This window comes from Elaeis guineensis, chromosome 8 (assembly GCF_000442705.2).
Source record: "Elaeis guineensis isolate ETL-2024a chromosome 8, EG11, whole genome shotgun sequence".
Classification (NCBI taxonomy): Eukaryota; Viridiplantae; Streptophyta; class Magnoliopsida; order Arecales; family Arecaceae; genus Elaeis; species Elaeis guineensis.
The window spans coordinates 117,300,428-117,321,407 of NC_026000.2; the positions used below are offsets into that span (position 1 = coordinate 117,300,428).

Here is a 20,980-nt window from a genome sequence, read left to right on the forward strand (position 1 = left end):
TTTCCAACTGTAGCACCTGACCACCTACCATCTACTTCTCCGATGGGAATAAACAATCCTCATCGACATGCCCCATCCGACCACAGTGATAGCAGATGGCCGAATATTTTTGTAAATAAAAGCTTGCCAAAAAATTCTTTGATCTCCCTGGATGAGGACTCTCGACTTTAAGGATTCCCCCACGTCGAGCTCCACATAGAGCCGTGCGAACCCCATCTTTTGGTAGCAGTCCATGAACTCATCCACCACCATTAGTTTGCTGACTTTTGCCATAACATCCCTAAGCATCCCGAAAGTCCAAAACTCATAGGCAACCTTGCGCAAGCGAACCCAAACTACCACTCTCTGGACTTGTTTCACCCTTGGGATGAAATCCGACACCCATGGCTCAACCACCAACGACTGTCCAGCAACAAACCATAGCCCACTATAGAGAACCCCATCACAGTCCACCTCCGCTTGAAATTGGATCAGATGCTAGTCTTCCGCTAGGACAAAGGCCTCCATGTCACACGCTAGCTTGCCTGATCCTTAAACTCTTGGCCACCCACTCCGATGCACCTGTGGCGATGCTGCACACCAAGATAAAGATATTCTCCCATTGCTTTCTCGCTGCCACCATATCCTCCTCTGAGAACTTAAGAACCTTCGTGAAGTACCGCTGAAGCTCCTCCAACTCTGCTAGTGAGATCTTGTGATCCATCCATTGAGGTTGCTATGGCTACCTCTGCACTGTCTGAACCCATATCTTCGCCTACACGTGCGGCTCTGACAAGGAGCGATCGCTATCACTACGGCCCTTCTCCTTGTCAGCCATAGCCACCACCAAGTGCTCAACTTTCGTTCAAACAAAAGCCTCAAAGATCGCACGATTCCTGATGAAATTGCCCAATCGCATGGAGCTAACTTAAGAGGTCAACAATTCTCTTTATTTTTCATTACCTCATACATATTTATCTAATTAAAAAAATTTAATTCTCTCCTTCTCTTGGATTGTCTATCTGAGCAACAAATGATATATGATAGTTCAATGATTGAACCATGAAGAATAATTTAATGATCTAACATCTAATTAACAGATAGTTTATCAGATAAGATCTAAATGTGGCCGACATCTAAACTAATAATCCACCAAATAATGTCAATAGTAATTAATATGGAGAAATATATAGGCTATCATTATAAATATAAATTTCATAAATGTCCACAATTTAACTTAACCATTTCATATTTGCATGCCGCATGCATACTAATCTATTAAAATATAATATTTTGGATTCATATATAAACTATTTAGATAAATATAATTACAACCCATAACATAGTATTTGTTCTCATTAACTGAAACAGCTTAAAATTAAAAAAAAAAAGAAGAAGAAGAAGAAGGTGCAATGTTATTATTGAACTAAAAGTCTCAACATTATAAGATTGTGTAGGTCCAAAACAAAAAAAAAGTGTATTAGAGAAAAATATAAAATATGAATCTTAGATTTATTAAAGGGTTCATATATATTCAATTATGAGTCCAAATCTAAATTGAATCTAATAAGGAAACTGTGAGATCAAATTTAAATTTAATTATTTGTTCGGTTTTGATTCTGATCACGCTTGGACCTGACTCTGTTTAATTGGTTGTCTATTCTATAGAGCAGTCTAGGTGGGAGGAATCCCACTTGTGGCAACAGCTATGATAGATGACACTTCATCGATTAATCATGAAGTAACAACAGGACAGATAAAATAATGTGCGCTACCAATTGTTTCCATCACCATGCCATAGTGTTTGCAAGAGTAACCAGCTTTACATGATATTTTGTTTTCTGGAAATATTGAATAATTAACGAGTCCAACTTTATCAATATAGTGGCTCACAAGGAATCGTTACTCCACTAAAGAAGCAAACAAAATGCACAGATGCATGCATTATGGTGGCATATCTGGAACCTAGTTTATACACCAGTTTGGATGGATTCTCCTGACCTAACTCTTTCTGATGCCTTAAACACCTTGACCTAGAAAATAAGGAAAAATGGTACTCCAATCTTAGGACTCATGGGCTCTGTTTTTTATAACATATTAATTTATTCACATAGACTTTAGTAATATTCTTAGTCCTTTTTCTCTTTAATGTATGAGTAGCCCTGGAAATGACAGATGCCTCATCGGTGTCAGCAACCTAAGTTCGGAGACGTTGTTTATGGACCCAAGCCTAGCCCAATCATACTAGTTACTTTTAGGTGGGTCCATTCCAGAGATGGTCTTTGTCAAAGGAACTTGGTTCCAGCCTGTCTACGCTTTCAAAGAAATACGGAGATACAGGTAGTCAATTATAACTCTAGAAAACTTTACGCTTTGTCATGATTAGGGTGATGAGGAGGGACCTTTGTCACGTTCTTTCTATACTAGGTGGAGGATGAGATGACTCATTTATAGTTGGAAGAACTTTCTCTTTCTCCTTTTTATTTGTGTTGCAATGGTTAAAGATTATAGGTAGTGCCATTTTGAGCCCACCAACAGTGAATTATTTGTCCATCGACTCCTTTTATGCATGATTTGTCTAGATGGAGGGTATATGTTTGCATTAGGATATGAAAAAGAAAAATCAATAACAGATTCCACTAGTAACCTAAGATGCTTTTTATTGGACCTTGGAGAAGGGGCTCATCATGGGCATCAAAATTTAAAACCTCTAGCCATTTTTGCAGTTCATGTGGTTGTGGCCTGCTAAAGGGAATTTGTCCCACTTAACCAGCTAACAATGTGGCATAATTAGGTCAATGAGCCTTGCTCAATATCTGTGTTAGTCAACGAACTTGCATCGACATCCTAGTTTGTTAACTCAAATGAAATTTTTATTTAGATATCCCATTTTGATTCTTTTCAAAAAAGTGTTCGGATATATACTACTAATTGACACCATTTTATTCTGTTGAATGGTTATGAATGTGGGGTTAATGGACTGCAAGGTGGCCTTTAGGACTTGAAGGTGGCCGGTTGGCTTTTAATACTTGCACTTGGTAAAATGAACTGATACTTTGAGGAAGAAAAAAGCTAATTAGACTACATAAAAGAGAGCGACTCTCTTGGGAGATCTATGTTATATTGTTCTGGATCGTAGATTGGTGAACCAGATCTAGAGACAGGCCTCTCTTACAAATGCAGCTACTGTTCCAACTCTATCAATGGTTTCCTATGAAATACTGAAGATAGAGCTTCTAGAGATAACCAAAGTAATGAGATTGTTTCAATGTTTTATATTGCTTATTAAATTAATTGGCTAGAAATGATCGTATCTTCTAAGATATTTATTGGAGTCCTAGAATGACCCTTATGAAAGTATCCATAGTAGCCCAAGAGTGCTTTCATGCCATTGCCCTAAAGGGCTATAGGGAAGAATTATGGCTCTTATCCTGTAATCTCTATGCTCCTCTAATAATTTATTTCTCTCAGAAGCCACCACCTTTTATTTTCTCAGGATCAATTTTGATGGCAATATTCAAAATAGATGTGAGTTTGATGGTGCTAGCTTTGTTGTTAGAAATACTAGTGATATGTTAATGATAGCAGATGATGTCAAACTTTTTGAGATGATAGTATGAAAGTTGAGTTATGTGTTCTATTGGAAAGACTGACTTATGCTATAAAACATTTGAAGGCTTCTCACATTGTTATCATGGTAGATTCTTTGATAATAGTTAGGTGACTACCCAATAAACTATCTACAGAAACTATTTTCCATCCCTCAATGCAAGATTACTAGAGAATAGAGGTAATCCTACTTTCATATAAAGTGATATATGTTTATTGAGAAGTTGAGGATGCTACATATTGCATGGCATTTTATATGCCTAATCGTACAGAAATTACATTGCAGATTATTTCGACAGATTCTCTTTGAATTTTGTATATTTTTTTTTTGGTTCCTACATATATATATTTATATATATATATATAATATTATATAATAGATTGATTTAATAAACCCAACTTACCAAACAAAAACAGCACAAAAGCACGGTGGCAAATGTTCCAAGGAACCACTTTAACTACTTTTGTCACACTGGAGAAACGACAAACTCATTGACAAGGCTAGAGGATATGCTTCTTTCCTAAATGAGAAAATAAGTTGGAATTATTACTTAAAAGGTTTGTGCAATTAAAATGTTTTATTACCATTCTTCTTTAAGTGATGTAAAACGAGATGGTAGAAAGAAAATTGTAGGCTATGACACAAAAAGAATCTAATCTAACTGAATAAACATGATACACGAGGAAGGTTCTTTACTTTTTCAACATTCTTCATACTTTTTCTATCCTCTTGGCTTCCTTGTGTCCTGTTTCTTCTCAATCCTCTTTGGCTCATTGATTATCTAAACATAAATGTAGTTTGGTTAGATCCAAAATTACTCATGTTTAACCAAAAGCAAATGAATAAAGAAAAAACCACAAGCTTTGAATGCAATGAATTGCCAACTTGAGACCAACAAACAAAAGACATAGGTAGAACAAATAAGCATGAATTTATGGTCTTCTTGCCTTGGAGATAGCCCTCACACTAATTATAATTAACTATGAATCTACAAAATAAAGGCAAACATAGGGTATCTAATGGAGTGTTATGATTCTCATGAAATGTCGGTGCCAAAACCTAGATGAGAAATTCTTGGTGCACTGCGAGCAGTGTAGAAAATCTGACATGGAGCACACTATCTTATCCGATTGATTCACGTAGTCAACGCTTTCCAACGCACATTTAATGCCTGTAGGTCGGTTTTTTCATTTAAAAATTTTATATGATAAAATATTCTATTCTTTGAAAAAAATTATGACATTCTGTAGTATATTATGATCTAAGATGTTATAATATAGCCTAGGATGTCATATAATATAGTATTTTATATTATATCATAAAATACTTCTTCTTTTTTATTTAAAAGTAGGGTAATGCCGCTTGTAAAGCTCTTCCATCGTATGCGCGATCATAACAAGACTCGAGGAAGAAAAGCGGTATTTTTATCCAACCACTTTTCAATGTACATTTAATGTCTGCAAGTTTATTTTTCATTTAAAAATTTTGAATGACGAAGATATCTCTATTTTTTGAAAAAAAATTATGACATCCTATTCATATTATGACATCTTATATTATATTATGACATTCTGTAAACAAAAATTATGGCTTTCTGGATGCGATGTCATAATATGGATATAGAATATTATAATTTTTCTAAAAAATAAAGATATTTTTATCATATAAAATTTTTAAACGAAAAAATTGATCTGTAGATATTAAATGTGTGTTGAAAAGTGATGATATATGAATCAATGGACAAGATAGGGTGCCCCACATCGGATTTTCTACACCATCCGTGGTGCACAAAGAATTTCCCAAACCTAGATTACTCATGGGCCGGGCTTGGTTTCCCCTCATGTGGCCCAATCAAAACCAATGAATAGATTCAATTTCTGATACAGCTGTATTGCACTGTTACCTGATGCCTTCTCAGAAAAAAAAGAGTCAAGGGACAACAGGGAAGAATCCAAGGACACACCAACCTCTTACTATTTTTAATCCCGTGGGAAATAAACGATACTTCGTGTGAGCGCCCAAACAAGAAAAAAAAAAAAAAAAAGAGTGGAGGGTTTGGGAGCAACCACTCCAGCAATCAGAAAGGTAGCCGTTACTTCTTTTATGCTTCGATTTTTCCGGTAGGAACTCTCTGTCAACATAGCTGTCTTTCTGCGACAACCGGCTCCCAGCTCCTAATACAAAGCATTCTCTCCATCTCTCCAACCCCCCTTACTTTTTCTTTTTTCCTTTCGATTTTTGTCCGTGCTTCATCTGCTATAATTCTCTCAATTCAGATAAAAAAGATTAGATTTTTGCTCACCGGAATGTGAAAAGATTAATTTTTTACTACTACCCATATTTCAAGAGGCCGGAGGACGGTTGGAGGGATGGGAAAGAGGAAGAGAGAGAAAGGAAAGATATCCACAGAGGCCTCCAACTTGCAGTACCAGACAATCCCTTCCGAATGCTATAACCCATAAAACAAACACCCTTTTCTATCATTCCTTCCCCTTTTCCCTTTGTTTTTCTATCTCTATTCAGCTCCTCCTCCCTTTTGTTAATTGCTTTTTTCGGTTGATGGGCACCACATTCTTGAGTTCCTCCCTGTCAGTGGGTTTTACTGGTCTTTTCTTTTGATGGGTTGGTGTGATTAGACCTTGGGAAGAAGAAAGTAGAAAGTAGTCTCCTTTTCTTTAATTGATTAGCATTGGTATGGGCTTGGTAGCGAACTGAAGGAAAAGGAAGAAAGAAGAAGAAGAAGGGGAGGAATTAAAAAAAAAAAAAAAAAAGAAGGAAAAGAGTCTTATACGGAGTCGGCGCTGTGTCGCTGTCTGTCAGCCTTGTCGGCACTTGAATGATGATTGGGAACAGGGGATTCGAATAAGTTATTGCGGCATTTAAGTACGGAGTGAGATGCCTCAGGCTTAACTGGCCGGTGGGCTATACAAAGCACCAACAAACTGAGGAAACGATCGAAGAGCTGGGATTCGGCGACAACTACTTGGGGCCAATCCTCAACTGGACTTGGTGAATTGGGCATATAGAGTGCTGTTCTGGGAGTGGGTATATTTTTGTGCCAATGTGGGCAAAAGATTTGGTTTTGGTGCATTAGCAATATGTGATTTAATCAGGATGATAAGGGAATGAAGCAATGCAATCACGAGCTGCAGACATTTAGTTCTAGAAGGTTTCAGGTACTGAAATTTCTGTTTATATTCTGTCAATAAATTTTATTTCTTATTGTGTTTTTATGATCTTAGAAATCTAATATCCAAGTTTTTGATGAGATAAACTAAGTTAGATTAATGTGATTGAAGCTATATCTTGATGCCCATCCTTTTTTTGGAGGGGGGGTGGGGGGCGGCGGTTAAGGAAAAAAAAATGGATGCCCGCCCGTTTTAATTGGTGGGGCTCTATGGAAACTGATTATGGGAAATGTACCTCTTCTGGTTCTTATTCTACTAGTACTGGCAAGGATATGAATCTATTGTAATTCGATTGTAGACATTTAGAAGCTTTTTTGTGGATCCAACAAGTGCTTTTGAACATTTATTTACCATTATTCATGATTGTTCATTGCATCTCTAATTGCTCCAATAATATATATTATCCTTGTGTATTTTGGATTTGAATGATTTATAAAGGCTGATGTTGTGACATCATTTGCTTTGTTTCTTGCTACTTTATGACTGAATGTTTATGATTACATTGAATTTTCTTCAAGTCATGGAGTTATGTCATATTCACCACTAACATTTTCATTTAAATTTTCATCAAGACATACCTTCACTAAAGTTGCCAAATGTCACAAAATAAAGTGATGGCTTGCTTAATCTTAGTCACCTGAAAGAATAAAAAGTAAGTGATCCATGATTGCATCTTTGGCATGAAATATGTTGGATTTTTCAAACGGACCTTCATGAGAATTGTTGCTGAAATGTGACAACAATTACGTAGATATATAAATTTGCAAATATTCATCTTTTGCTTTTATTTAAAGAGTATCATTAAAGTGATTTTCATATGAGCTTACTGCTTTGAGTTCAATATATTAATCTAATATAATTGATAAAGATATAACAATTCAGTTTCTGATATAGTTTAAAGTTCTAGAAGTTTTAGTAATATTGTGAGATTTATTGACTCCACAAATAAAATTTATGTCTTCTCTAAATAATAAAAATACTCATTTTCTATAAGCAGCCGTTGAGTTCACCATCAGAAATTTATCCAAGGTGACGTACCGAAAGAAAGAAATTTATATAAGTCAAAATGCAGATTTTAATTGCTTCTAGCACATTGAATTTCTTGGTTTCAGTTATAACTTGGTTTAGTGAATTGTGTTCTAGGTTCAATGTCTAGAGAGGCAGACTTCCCTGCCACTGTTCTACTGTACTGAGGTGGATCCCATACTAAATGTCAAGGACTCTTGCAGCACATTTGGGAGGTGCTGCAGGAGCCGTGGCATTGGTTGGGATAGTGGTTATTTTTGTATGGTACTGCCTATGGCGTAGCCGGAGTGTTTCAAGAACTTCAGAGACCAATTCATCAGAACCATCTCAAGGTACTAGTTGTTGTTCCAAGAGCTGTTTTATTTATTTGTTTAAGGGAAGGCTTCCTTTCTGAAGAAAATGATGGCAGACCATTCTATTCCCTTGAACTTTTCAGCAGGACAAGGTATTGAATTACCTTTCCATGGAGGTGTCTCCTACCCACCAGGCTTTCAAGGAGCAAGACATTTTACACTGGAGGAATTAAATGTGACTACAAAGAACTTCAGCAATATCAATATGATCGGTTATGGTATGTTTGGAGAAGTCTACAAGGGTTTGCTTCATGATGGGATGGTAGCTATTAAGGCAAGGACATCTGCTCCAAGTCAGGAATTTATTGAAGAGGTAATAATGGCTTCTGTCATTAATGATGGATATTAGAGCATTGAATGGTTGGATGCAGACATATTGCTTGGGCACTTTAGTTGCCAAAGTGAATAGACCATACAGACTTAATGAAATACTAAATATCAGATATGTTTTATGTTTGGAATTTGGGATCTCTTCAAATTTGTTAGTTTTTTTCGTTATTTTTCTAACCTCTACTTCAACTTGATAAAATTTTACATTTTTTATCATAAATTATTTTTGACCTGACTAGCATATCCAATAAGTAACTTAATGACTAATTTTCATGGTAAATAACTTAATCGCAACATTTGGCAAGATGCTGCATAAGTGAGCGGGCACCGAGGAGCATGACAAAAAAAGGAAGCCTCTTCTCAGTTTCCCTTTCTCTTTTCTTGTTTGTATTCAATGAAACATTTTTATAGTTATTCTGACCAAGTTTTCTTTTAGGTACATTTCTTATCATCTATTCGGCATAGGAATCTTGTGAGTCTTTTGGGTTACTGCCAGGAAAATGGCATGCAGATGCTCATCTATGAGTATATACCAAATGGCAGCGTTTCCACTCACTTATATGGTGACCTATTCTTCACTTGCACTTATTGTACATTTCCTATGTGAGTTAAGGGCATATCAGTTAGAGATGCCACAACTTTTGTTATGCAGGTTCTGGTCAGGTGGCAAGTGCCAGGCTAGAATTCAAGCATAGACTTTCGATAGCCCATGGGGCGGCTAAAGGTGATTATTTGCAAAATCATCGAGTATTGGTGGTTGTCCTGGTACTGGTTTATTTCTAGTGAAGTAGAAAAGTGTTCAACTCCACCTTGTAGTTAATTTTTCTCTCCTCATATGTACTATTTTCTGACAGCCCCTTACCATTGAGATTGTTACCTGTTGCTTATGGAGTATAAGTGTTTTTAAACAATATTGTCCCACAACCTGAATTTTCATGTTCCTTTCTGTTTGTCAGGTCTGGGCATCCTGCATTCTCTGAATCCTCCTCTGGTACATATGAACTTCAAAACAGCAAATGTGCTTGTAGATGAGGACTTCACACCAAAAGTTGCAGATGCTGGGCTTCAAAGCCTGCTTGATCGAATTGATGAAGCTGGTCCATCTTCCCGATTGACAATAGATGATCCTTTCCTCGATCCTGAGTAGTCACCTTCCTGGAACTCTTAAAAACTGGAATTTACTTCTGAGATAAATAAGCATTATAGAAATTTTTCGCAAAAATGAAGAGTAACAATTATTATTTTTATGTTGACCACATACTGTTAGTAACTAAATTCTTAATCACATCGAGGTAAAAATGTGATGTATTCTTAACAAACATATACTATCATATATTAATTTGACTGTATTATCTCTTGTTATTTGCATAGGGTGAAGGAGTCTGGAAGATTTTCTGTAAGGAGTGATGTATATAGTTTTGGGGTGTTTCTTCTGGAGTTAGTAACTGGGCGGGAAGCTAGATCTGATCAAAGCATCATCGAATTGGTACTCAGCAAACTTCACCATATAGTACTTCTGCTAAAATTAAGTTATTTCACTAGACATGAATGAAACCGCAATCCAATCATGTGCTGTAAAAAATAAAGATGATGAAGAATGTGCTCACCATTTAAATATCCATTGCTCTTTGGAATCACAATTAGAGTGCCAGTCATACATTTCGTTTTACCATATACATTGTTGTTATTATTGTCGTTGTTGGAGATCTAGTGGTATTTTATAGAATAGTTTTCTAGTAGCATTTGGCAACTCTGTGATCTAGGAAAGCAACATCCTGCTCCACTTGGTTCTTCAACTGGTTATTTACTTAAATTTTCATTCTAAAGATTGGAATCATGTCAGTATGATTTTTCTGTGTATGATTTGTAATGGGATACTATCAAAGATGAATTATCGGATCAAGAGTCATTTACTGCTATTCTCACTTCATAATTGGCTGTTTATTCTTCAATCTTCATTATGTTAAACTTTTGCTTCCTTCTTTATCTAAGAAAAGAACGATATCCTCACCTTACAAAACCAAAGGTTGGGTCTGCTCATCATATATGAGGATCGCAAAGATATAATGGTTAAAGGTCGTATATGCAGGCATAGGAAGATGTAATTTCTTGGGGACAACCTCAAAGTAAGGAAAAATCTATGGTAATTACCTACTAAACAATAAACTGCAATTTTACTGAGCTAAACTAAATTCTCTGTGGAGTAAAATTAATTTCTCTACCCTGGAGAAACTCATGCTTTTAAAAGTTTCACTCTAACCTAAAAAGTTAAAATAAATTTAAGCATAAATAAACCATAAACATGTATCATATTTATTCAGATTCAAGCAAAAACCCAACCAGAGGAAACCCAGAAACCCTATACTTCGATGGTTATTATTTCGTGGTTTTCACAATTAAAGATATCAATGTAGGCTGGCATATTTGCAATTCATCTCAGAATTCTTTTCGTGCTTTGATTGCCCTGGACAGCTGACACATGCACTGCAGTTCATGAGTCTAACTTATGCTGGATACTGTCTAGCATCTGCCAGTTACACTGAATTAAGCTTGTTCTTAGCATATTATTTGGGTTATTTCAAAATCCATGAACTAATAATTTTAAGAAATAAAACTAAAATAAAATTGCAAATCCAATGGAAGATTTGTCATTATGAAGTGGTGTATTCATGTACTTGAAAACCAAGCAACTGCATGACTACACCATTTGTTTTTGGCAATTTCCAATAGATTCCACCCAACTTTGATTGTCTTCAGTAAATGAGTCATGTTGCCCAAAGACATTGATGTCTGTACCAGAGAATTATTTTATCATCCTTGGTTTAGGAAGGAGTCTATATCATTGAAGAAGAGTACATGCATGGGAATTGATGTTTCCAACAGCACATATGTGGCAACAGTTTTTATGACAATCCTCAATAAAAAACAAAATGTTCCCATAAGTAATTAAGATCTTCTGCATGTTCAGAACTCCATAAACATGTTAACATCTTGGAAACTACATCATGGTTAAAATGATTATCTAGATCCTCATCATCCTTGACATGGTCATCTTTATACTTGCTACTTGTTTAAGGAAAATATTTTACATTGTATGTCATTCATCGGTTAGCAAATAGTTTATTGTCTTTCACCACTTTAGATATTTTTGTCATGATTGATGTTTGACCATAAACAAAAACCAAAAGGATTTGTCCAATAGTTTGAGGCTTAAATCTTATTTCATCCCTTCATTGTTGCTATAGAGATCTGCATCCTCTATCAGTTCAGACCTTTCAGATCTTGTATCGCATTATTGATGTTATTTTGGTTTTTGTCTTCCTTATTCTTGACACAAATTCAAAGCCTTATATTCACTAAACTTCCATGCAACATTTTTCTCCAAGTAATCCTTGGGAAATTATTTGAGAGAAGGCAACACTAGGAGGCTAGATCAATGAATAAGAGATGCTAAATGTACGCCAAACAAAAAAATGATATCAATAATAATAAAATAATTAGTTAAAAGAGAGTCAACCTGTTGATTAAGTTTTTTTATTTTCATTTCATACCTTCAATTCCTATCTAGTTGAAAATTGATAATATAATACATTGGCAGAGTGTGAGGTCTTTGTGAAGATATAACATGATATATTTGTGTGTGTGTGTGTAGAGAGAGAGAGATTTAGCTACACTCAATTGGATCTCCACTCATATCCAGTCAGGTCTATATTGGAAGATAGGGGTCTTACATCAATGATTCGAGTAATTGGTTGGGATCTACTATCTCTAAACTTACACACAAAAAATCATGTGATTTGGAGACCCCCTAGGCTATGTATCAAATGGTCAAAAAACTGGATAGTTTAAATAGCATGAACCAATACATATTCTTTTTAACCACTAGATGAATAGGCTAGAGGTCTCTGAATCATATAATTTTTAGCGTGTAAACAGTTTAAAAGTACTAGATCATATCCGATTATTGCATCATCGATGTGGGACCCTCATTATCTATTATAGATCTGACTAAATTTGAGTGGAGATTCACTCAAGTAATAGCTAAGTCTATATATATACACATATATATGCAAATATTGTGTGATCTAAGAAGTAAGAGAAAAAAGTCAATGACATATGTACACACTAAAAATTATCAATATCCAAAATGTGGATAATAAAGCAAGGAAAATGAATGTGTATAGTCTGAGCATTAGCTCAGCAATCACACCCGCTCACTACTGAGCAAGGGTTCAGAGGTTCGAGCCTTGAGTGGTGATATACCTTAGGAGTTTGAAACGATCAGAAATTTCCTCGAGTTAAAAATCTTGTGTTCGCAATTCCGATGGGCCAAGGTACTTCCTCTTTTCCTATGGGTAGGATTTCCTTCCACTATTGCAAAAGAAGAAAATGAATGCGTGTATTACATACCCATGTTCTGTTGCCAAAAAAACTGTCAAATGTATTGTACAACAGGTTTTGAGCCCCCAAATTGCCATGAGTAATTGAACCAAAGAACCAAAAGGGGAAAAGGGGGTAAAGAGGTGACCAGTATAGGCCAGTGGCCCTCCTATTCTTCGTACTTTATTATCCAACCTAACCTACTATAAATGGCTGAATTGGTATTTCACAAATTCTATTCTCTGATTATATATGCAAAATAATTCTTTCCCATGGTTATCAGATTGTATTAAGATTTGGAGAGATAAAAGAAGGCAATGGGAACTATTAGTCCACTTAGGATATAAGTTGGGACACCCATAATTACAGGAAGAATCAAATGAAGACCATCCCACTTAGATGAAAATGTCATCTTAAGAAAGGCGTCCCTGGCTCTGCCATCGACCTCCGAATTTCTCAAATATATTCGTTTCTGGTTCATTGCTTGATGGTTTCACCAATTATTCACTTTAAGCATGTAATATATGTGATTCATAGTGTTCAACATCTTGATCCTATACTTTATTGAGGACATTTTTGCTAACATATAAATTTCTCTCAAGACTCCATGGCATGCAGTCATCACATTAACACCAAAGTTACCCCTGCTTGTAGTCCACTTGATTTTTTTGTTATGTCTCTATCCTTCTCTTGTGATAGCTATCAATCAGCTAAAATGACTACATCCAGGTTATTGTTGACCACATTCTAAATTGGAATTTTATTTTCAAAAAAAATCCACTAAAAATTTTGCTCCATATAATTCTTTATACTGTTATCTAGATCCCTATCCATTAAAATTTTACTCCCTCCTTCAGCATCTGTTTCGATGTTCATGTCATTAGATAACACTTTCATTTGCACTACCATGGTACCTTTACTTGCATGTTACCAATCATTTGTTTATGACAAATACAAAGAGGCAGATGCTTAAGACCTATCTGTGATATTAGTGCATCAAAAAAAAAACAAAAAAGTCTAACTTATCCTATCATATCTATCCATTATATAACTATTGCTGCCAAAATTTGGCTCCCCAAATTGTATAAGGTTACAAAGAAATTTTTTAAAGAATAAAGGAAGATGGAAAGGGGAAAAGAGGAGAAAAGGAAGGGAGTAAATTGAGAAATCTACCTATATATAAATAAATAAAAATTGACATGGAACCACAATGCAAATAGTAAACACCAAATTCTCCAATTCCTTATGTGGGAGTGTCTGGATGGCATTAGGTGGGGGGTGCGGAGGCTGGAGGGTTTGCATCGCTTCTTTTCCTTTTCTCTTTGTTCAGCATTATCTTTATGTTTTTGTGAGATTTAATATTATATTTTTCTAACTTCCTGTTTATAAGAGGTAGAATAGTTTGTCAATAATTCTTGTTACCTCAAAATTTGAAGTTATTCTATTATAATGCATGTCTTTTCTCATCCATTTTGTATTGATATTTTTGTTAATAATTTGATTTTTAGTGGTTTCTCACATCTTCCATTAAGTAATCCTAACCTTAGTGATAAGTTATAATATTTATTTGATTAATATGTTGTTGGTGATGTTGTATGGCAAGGGTAACTAACAATATTCGACTTTCGTTGTTTTTTAGCTTAAAATAAGTGGAAATTCAAATCCTTTATCTAGAAATTATATTTATTAGATTCTGTATATAGTAAAGAATATATTAAGTTCTATAATGGGTGACTTGAGAAAGAAATGATGCTACCTTTTCATTGTTGCATGTTTCTTGGGCTTTCAGTTGCTAATTATAGTTCCCATTAAATTATTCTAGAAGTCCTACCATTGGTTGAATGAGAAAATAGTATCCATTGTTTTCATCATTAAAATAAATTATTATTTTAGAGTATGCTTTTTCTTGTTTTGGTACGATAAGAGGGGACTAGCTACCCCAATTATGATTTGAGAAAATAGGTTCCCCTTAACATCAGCTTAAGTGTAATGCATAGTCTAGAGGGAAGCCCATGATCCAATCATCTTGATCTGAGATTGTGGAAGATAAGTCGGTTATCCCATCTATGATCTCATTTTCTTCACAAAAAAGTATGCTAGGCTTGAAAGAGTTTAGTGACCTCTTCATGCTCCCCAAATCACAAAGTAGAGAGTGGAGTGTACACTACTGTTAACGAACTAGTTGACTTAAAATCCTAGACAAGAATTATGAAAACACATGTGGAGGGATAATTGAGTTGAGACAGACAAGTCAAGATGACTGACAGAAACAAGATAAAGGATATAATGGACAATTGATCCTAACAGCTTAAGACAATAGGGAATGGGTCGACAATGTATATCAGGCTCTAAAGCAAGCTTTGTGTGCTGGTTAGCATTGGCTATACTGAATCAGACCAGCTGGCACTCAGGATGCCCCTTGATGTTTGGTTCTAGCATACGAAGTGGAATCAAGGTGTACACTTGGTATGGACAAGTGCTGAGGGTCACGAACTAGCCCTACTAATTGAGTCATGAAGGATCTTCCATTTTTTTGTTTTATTCCCATTTCAGTCACTTCCTTCTTTATGTTAAGTGGGATAATGGGAATGAGGGAGGAACTTTTGCTTCAGTTTGATGGATCCAGTGGAGTTCTGATTGGATTGAAGCCTAGAAACACATCAACCTAAGTTGAGCAACTTCAAATTTCTTTTTGAAATTTTCCATGTAAGAAAGGCCAAGCGATCATCAAATTTGAAAAAAGGGTGAAATTTTGTCCATTCGAGTTGATCATCAGATATGATGTAGGTTGGGCGTCAACCTACAAGACTATATAATGTTTTTTGGTTTCAAAAGTTTTTCTATTTTTGTTAAATTATGTGTAAAATAATCATTAAAAAATAAAAGGTTATTTGTGGAATAGAAAGCTGCATGCACATGCTACTATAATATTGCTCGTATGTATTTCAGCACATTCAAGAACCTCCAAACCTACACCCATAATAACCTAAGCTTAAATTAGTTCAGTCAGAATGCTTTTGTTGGTGTTGAGAAAAATATATAAAAAAGTCCTCAAGAAATATATATAGTACTGGCCTATCAAAGACTTCTTTTCACCTACAAATTACATTGCTCCTGTTGCTTTAAGTTTCACTTTTTATGAAACCACAGGCTTATTAATTGTTTAATCCTTTTTTTCCTTAATTAGTTTATGGTAACAACAAAGTTTATTTTACATTTTTTGGCTCTATACTGGCTCTAACCCTAATAATATTGTAAAATAACACAGAAAAAGAAATGGTTCTTGATTGTTGTGTCTGTGCCAACTCCCAATAATGTGTTAGGATGGTACATACAGTATTGTACTGGACTGGCATTAACCAATAGCAGTTCAAGTACCAATATCCAGATCATAAATCTCGACAGTAAGGGATAAAAATAACAAGGTTTAAAATAGTGGCTAGTTTAGTCTTATCATGATTGCTATAATGGATCCTTTTCTTACTTATATATGTTAAGCTGTCATGCATGTGCAAAGCACATGTTTATTTAAGGAGCATTTGATTGGTGTTTGTAACTGAATCAATTAAAATTGCTCAATAGATATACTTGGTCTAGAAGTAGATTTAGGCACTTGGATAGGCTTTCTAATTTCCAATTCAATCAGAAAACTGACGCAAGTATCACAGAGAGAGAGAGATGGATATGTTTCTAAATCCCAATCTATTGTGAAACCAAAGTGATAGATTAGAAAGAGAGAAACTTTATTCTTTTTTATTGTAATAATGCGTACATGTTGCTCAAATGGGGGGGGGGGAGCTGGTGAGGCCTCATGGCTTCACCAACAGGTGATATACTCAAAAGGTTTGTGCTATGATAGTTAAAGATCAACACCAAAGTTGAAATAACGACCATTTGTAGTAGTTATTCCATTAAAACAGCCACTATATCATGCAGATAGCAAATAATACTGGACATTTTTAATGTTCATCAAAACAAAACATGTTTTTAGATTCTACTATCTAGGTCAGCTTGAACAAAATAATCTTTTATTTGGAAATCTAGCAGCTTGTAAGTAATTCTGTCACTTTACTGTTATGATGGCTAATAATGGGCAAACAACCAATATGTTATTTCTAAATACATTCAGTTCAGGTAAATCTAGGTAAATAACTGTCAGTGCTTTGTTATGAGTTACATAATGATTTTTTAGGGACTCTTATTTGGGAATATCAACATTATTTGAAACCTCAGGATAGAGACTTTTTGGAAAGAATCCAATCTCTCAAGTCATAACCATTATAGAGAGAACACAGTAGACACGACTATAACAAGAATAAGCTTTGTTAATTTCTAGTTGGAGGGAACATGTCAAGCGATAAGGACCAACTAATACATTGAGATGAGTCTTGAAGCCTTGGTTGAATGAATATAAAGATCAATAGGTGGCAAATTGCCTTACGAAAAACAAGATAATTTAAGGGAAAAAGTGAGTGTTAAGAGCAAAAAATTGTAAAAATTCTCATAAGATCCAATTGTATTATGAGTCCAATCTTAGTTTTTTCTTCACAACCATTTGATGAGAAAGGCCACATCTCATGATAGCTTGGGATGTCTTAGATATGGGAGAAGTATCGTCATGTACCAAAGCACCATGGCATGCAAGATCCCTCATAAAAGTTGTTCTTTCTTCATAGGATGTCCAATTTGATGTCATGAAAGTCATGTTCCATGATGCCCTATGCTTTCATACCAATTGATGTTAGAAGCAACTTTATTGAGTCGGACAGAAGGTGGTAAAACAAGAGGTAGTAAAAGTTAAGCCTTTTTCTTTATGGAGTTCAACAAAAAAAAAAAAAAAAAAAGAAAAAAAGACAGAAATGCCACCTACCCTGAAGAACTGGCAAAGAATGCTAGGAGAAAGGTCATTAGAAGAAATCCTCTGCTAAGAAAATAAATTTTCCTTCACTCATTAATTTAAAACCCATGCAATACATTGCAATACATTTGGACATAAATGACAGTGATACTGTCCAAGGAGACCAACACATGAAGCAAGAAGACGTGACAAGTTTTCAAAAGAATGACCCTCAGATGTCAAAATATAGAAGTAAACCACCCATATTTAATGCTCACACATGGTCTAGGAATATGGAAGGGTCTGTCCAAAATACTAGGATGATCAGTCATAAGTGCCACTTTGTGGGACATTGAGAACATCTTGTTCCTAGCTAAATGTTTTTTTGGCTTGGACTGATTTAGGACTAGGCGCATAGATTCTTCAGTGTCAAGATAAGTCTTTGCAACAATCTTAAGAAGAACCAATGGAAGGTCGATGGTATTATGTGTTATGCTGATTCTAAGAAGTGACTATATTTATCTATTTACAATCGCCAACTAGATTTGGGTTGATAATGAGGATTCCCATTTATGGGTGAAGTTGTTCAGTTCATACTCACTTCTTTGCTGAAGTAGAATCTTGGAATGGCAAAAGAGGTGGCTGACTTCTTTGCTTCAGTTGATCAGCGGTCTAAAGAGAGAGAAAAGGTTGCCTTTTTTTGTAGAAGAATAAACTGGACTTTGTTCTGGGATATGCCGGTACAGCAGACTTCTTGGTCAAAGGTGATGTGACGTCTGGCATGTTAGTTAGTCATGTTTCTGCAGTGAAATTTTCTTATTTAGTTGTTGGGATTGGTTGATATTCATATAGAGTATGCCTTCTCATTTTTTGGTAAAGATATATGTCAAATTACAGTTTTTTTAAAGGAAATTAAAGAACATAAACTTTTTTCCTGCTGAATAAAAGTCTTCATCCTTTAAGCATAAGGACTATTTTAAGCATCAACTATGTTCAGAGAAAGTTGCTTTCCCACATACCTATCGTATTTCAGTACTGGTCACATGACAGTTCCACCGTTGCACTTGTATTGGATGGTTTGTGACTTTAGACCTTTTAGTTATGTAATTTTCAGCTACCTTCCATTCATGGGCCAGCTTGGGAGGTCTAGTCCTTAACCACTGCCTGAGAAATCTTGGTTTATGTAGTATGAGAAGTAGATCTCTTGCCAAGTCTGCTGCCTGTGAGACCAGGCCTTCGTTTTATGTGCATTATCTGCATGTAAATTTGGTTCAATTCTTGTTTATTTTTGTAGTGCAAATTTACAATATTGGATTCAGAAATTGCATTTTTCTTGATAAAACTATCATTTGGTTCTGAAGGCACAAAAATATGAGGAGCCAACTAATATTTCTACCCTTGTCGATCAAAGAATGGGCAGCAGTTTTACCTCTGAAGGAATGAGTGAGTTCTTGCGGCTAATAGCTTGGTGTGTGAACCCATCTAGCGAGAGACGTCCACCCATGAATTATGTGGAGTTGGAACTTGACCGGATATATGAGAAAGAAATGAGCCTGACCACCATAATGCCTGAAGGCAGTACAACTGTGACTCTTGGAAGCCAGCTGTTTACTACAACATAACCGAGAATATTACCTATTCTACCTAAACTGTATATCAGCTCTTTGAGCATGGTTTTGGAATTGTAGAGTGGATCATCAGTCTGGAAGTGTATAGAAAGAACAGCTGTATAATTCCTTTATTTTTTTCACCATAAATATTTGGAGAGTCATGTTGTAAAAAATTCTTTTTGTTGTTATATGTCATTTGTATGATTGATCGGGTTCCTGGTGTTGGTTCGAAGTTCATGTATTTTTATTATGTACTCAGAAATGGTCTATGTCTAATGAAAATTTTGGGCGCTTTTAATAGTTTTTTAGTCTCTCTTTTCTACATCACTGCCTCCTGTGATATTGTCTGCTCTCCATATTATCATATGAATGGCTGTAATTTTTTGTTATCTTTAGAAGCAAATTTTAGTCTTCACTGACATTTTGAGTTGATCTTTCGATTGCTGCTTTAAGATGCACTAATCTGATGTAAGGATCAACCTGAAAACAGATCTCGTTACTTTTGGTTTGCACTGTCACACTGTGAGTGCATTACTTTGATAAAGACACAAGTTTCTTGTGTTTCCTAAGTACAATTGTTGTGATTTTCTTCCTTTCAGGCACTTAAGAAGTTCATGAAGGCACTTCAAGCAATGATAGCAGTATGCCCTCTCCCTCTTCCAACATATCCATTTCTCTTTTTCCATTGTGGTGATGATTACATTTCTTTCGGTCACCCATATGCATATTCATTTTTATCCCATTCTTTAGCTGTCTTTTTTTTCAGCAGCATTATATCTAATACTGTCAAATTCAGTATTTGTGACAGAATCCCCACTAAAAAAAAGGAGAGATGGATATTACTGAATTTCTATATCTCAAAGTAAAAAGATAAAAGCAGAGAGAAGCTCGTGTGATGAAGTCTCCTTTTGCTGCTTGTTGGAACCCTCATCCTATCATTCTTCTACTTGCCCCGAGATCCTGGATCTTTTTCATTTACATTATTGAAGGATTTGTATTATGAGATGACATTTAATTGAATTTGAGATTACATCTTTCTGAAACCTTGTTCTCATGTTTCACTCTATTGGGTTGCTTATCTTTCATTTCATCTTCTTGTGCATATAAAAGCCTTCGCTCAATAAATTTCTGAAGCTCCATTTCAGTGACCATGACAGGTTTTGTTTCCATCTATGTTTGACAATGAAAATCAATGATTTGTAAATTAAGTTCTGTCCAATGTTATTGTGATGGCCCAACCCGAGTGAGAACCCCAGCCCACCAAAGCCCAAAAAAAAAAAAAGTGGAGAAGACTCCCGAAGGGAGTCTTCTTCCTCTTCTCACCGGCTCCCAATCGAAGTCGGAAACGAGCTCCCTCCGGTCCTATTTAAGGAGGAGATCCCTCCTCTCTCCTTTCCATCGAAAATCCTAAGCCTAGTCGACGGCCATCACCGGAAAATTCATTGCGGAAGACCGTCCCTGTGTCGTCCAATTGCTCGTCGGAAAAGCCTCGTCGGTGCCGGAGGTAAGCCTCCTCCCTTTCCTCTCTTCTCTCCTTTCCTTTCTGTGCACGCTCGTCAGTGACCGGAGTCGTCAGATTTTATTGTGGAAGAATCTTTGTTTTTGCCCGTTTTTCGTTGATTTTTCCGACGTCGGTGGTCACCGCCGACCGTCGGTTTGGCCCTCCT

The 20,980-nt window shown here is 35.7% G+C and overlaps 1 protein-coding gene across 3 annotated transcripts; it reads left to right on the plus strand.

Moving 5' to 3' along the window:
• Positions 1–5,502: 5,502 nt before the first annotated feature.
• Positions 5,503–20,356, plus strand: LOC105035645 (probable serine/threonine-protein kinase PBL21). 3 transcript variants are annotated; one of them, XM_019847391.2, is made up of 9 exons: positions 5,503–6,765; positions 7,921–8,135; positions 8,240–8,469; positions 8,923–9,049; positions 9,139–9,210; positions 9,443–9,629; positions 9,858–9,972; positions 19,913–19,954; positions 20,110–20,356. In XM_019847391.2, exons 2-9 carry the CDS (start codon positions 7,988–7,990, stop codon positions 20,116–20,118), a joined length of 930 nt encoding a protein of 309 aa, XP_019702950.1. In that variant the 5' UTR covers positions 5,503–6,765; positions 7,921–7,987; the 3' UTR covers positions 20,119–20,356. The 3 variants fall into 3 exon arrangements, with proteins under 3 accessions (XP_019702950.1, XP_010909568.1, XP_010909569.1); XM_010911266.2 differs by lacking the exons at positions 19,913–19,954; positions 20,110–20,356 and adding an exon at positions 19,065–19,613; XM_010911267.2 differs by lacking the exons at positions 19,913–19,954; positions 20,110–20,356 and adding an exon at positions 19,065–19,613 and having other exon boundaries at positions 8,243–8,469.
• Positions 20,357–20,980: the final 624 nt, after the last annotated feature.

Coding starts and splice junctions, on each gene's coding strand:
- LOC105035645 (XM_010911266.2), top strand. CDS start 7,988: ATGTCAAGGACTCTTGCAGCACATTTGGGAGGTGCTGCAGGAGCCGTG. Junction 8,136..8,239: donor TTCATCAGAACCATCTCAAG/GTACTAGTTGTT, acceptor TGAACTTTTCAG/CAGGACAAGGTATTGAATTA. Junction 8,470..8,922: donor GTCAGGAATTTATTGAAGAG/GTAATAATGGCT, acceptor GTTTTCTTTTAG/GTACATTTCTTATCATCTAT.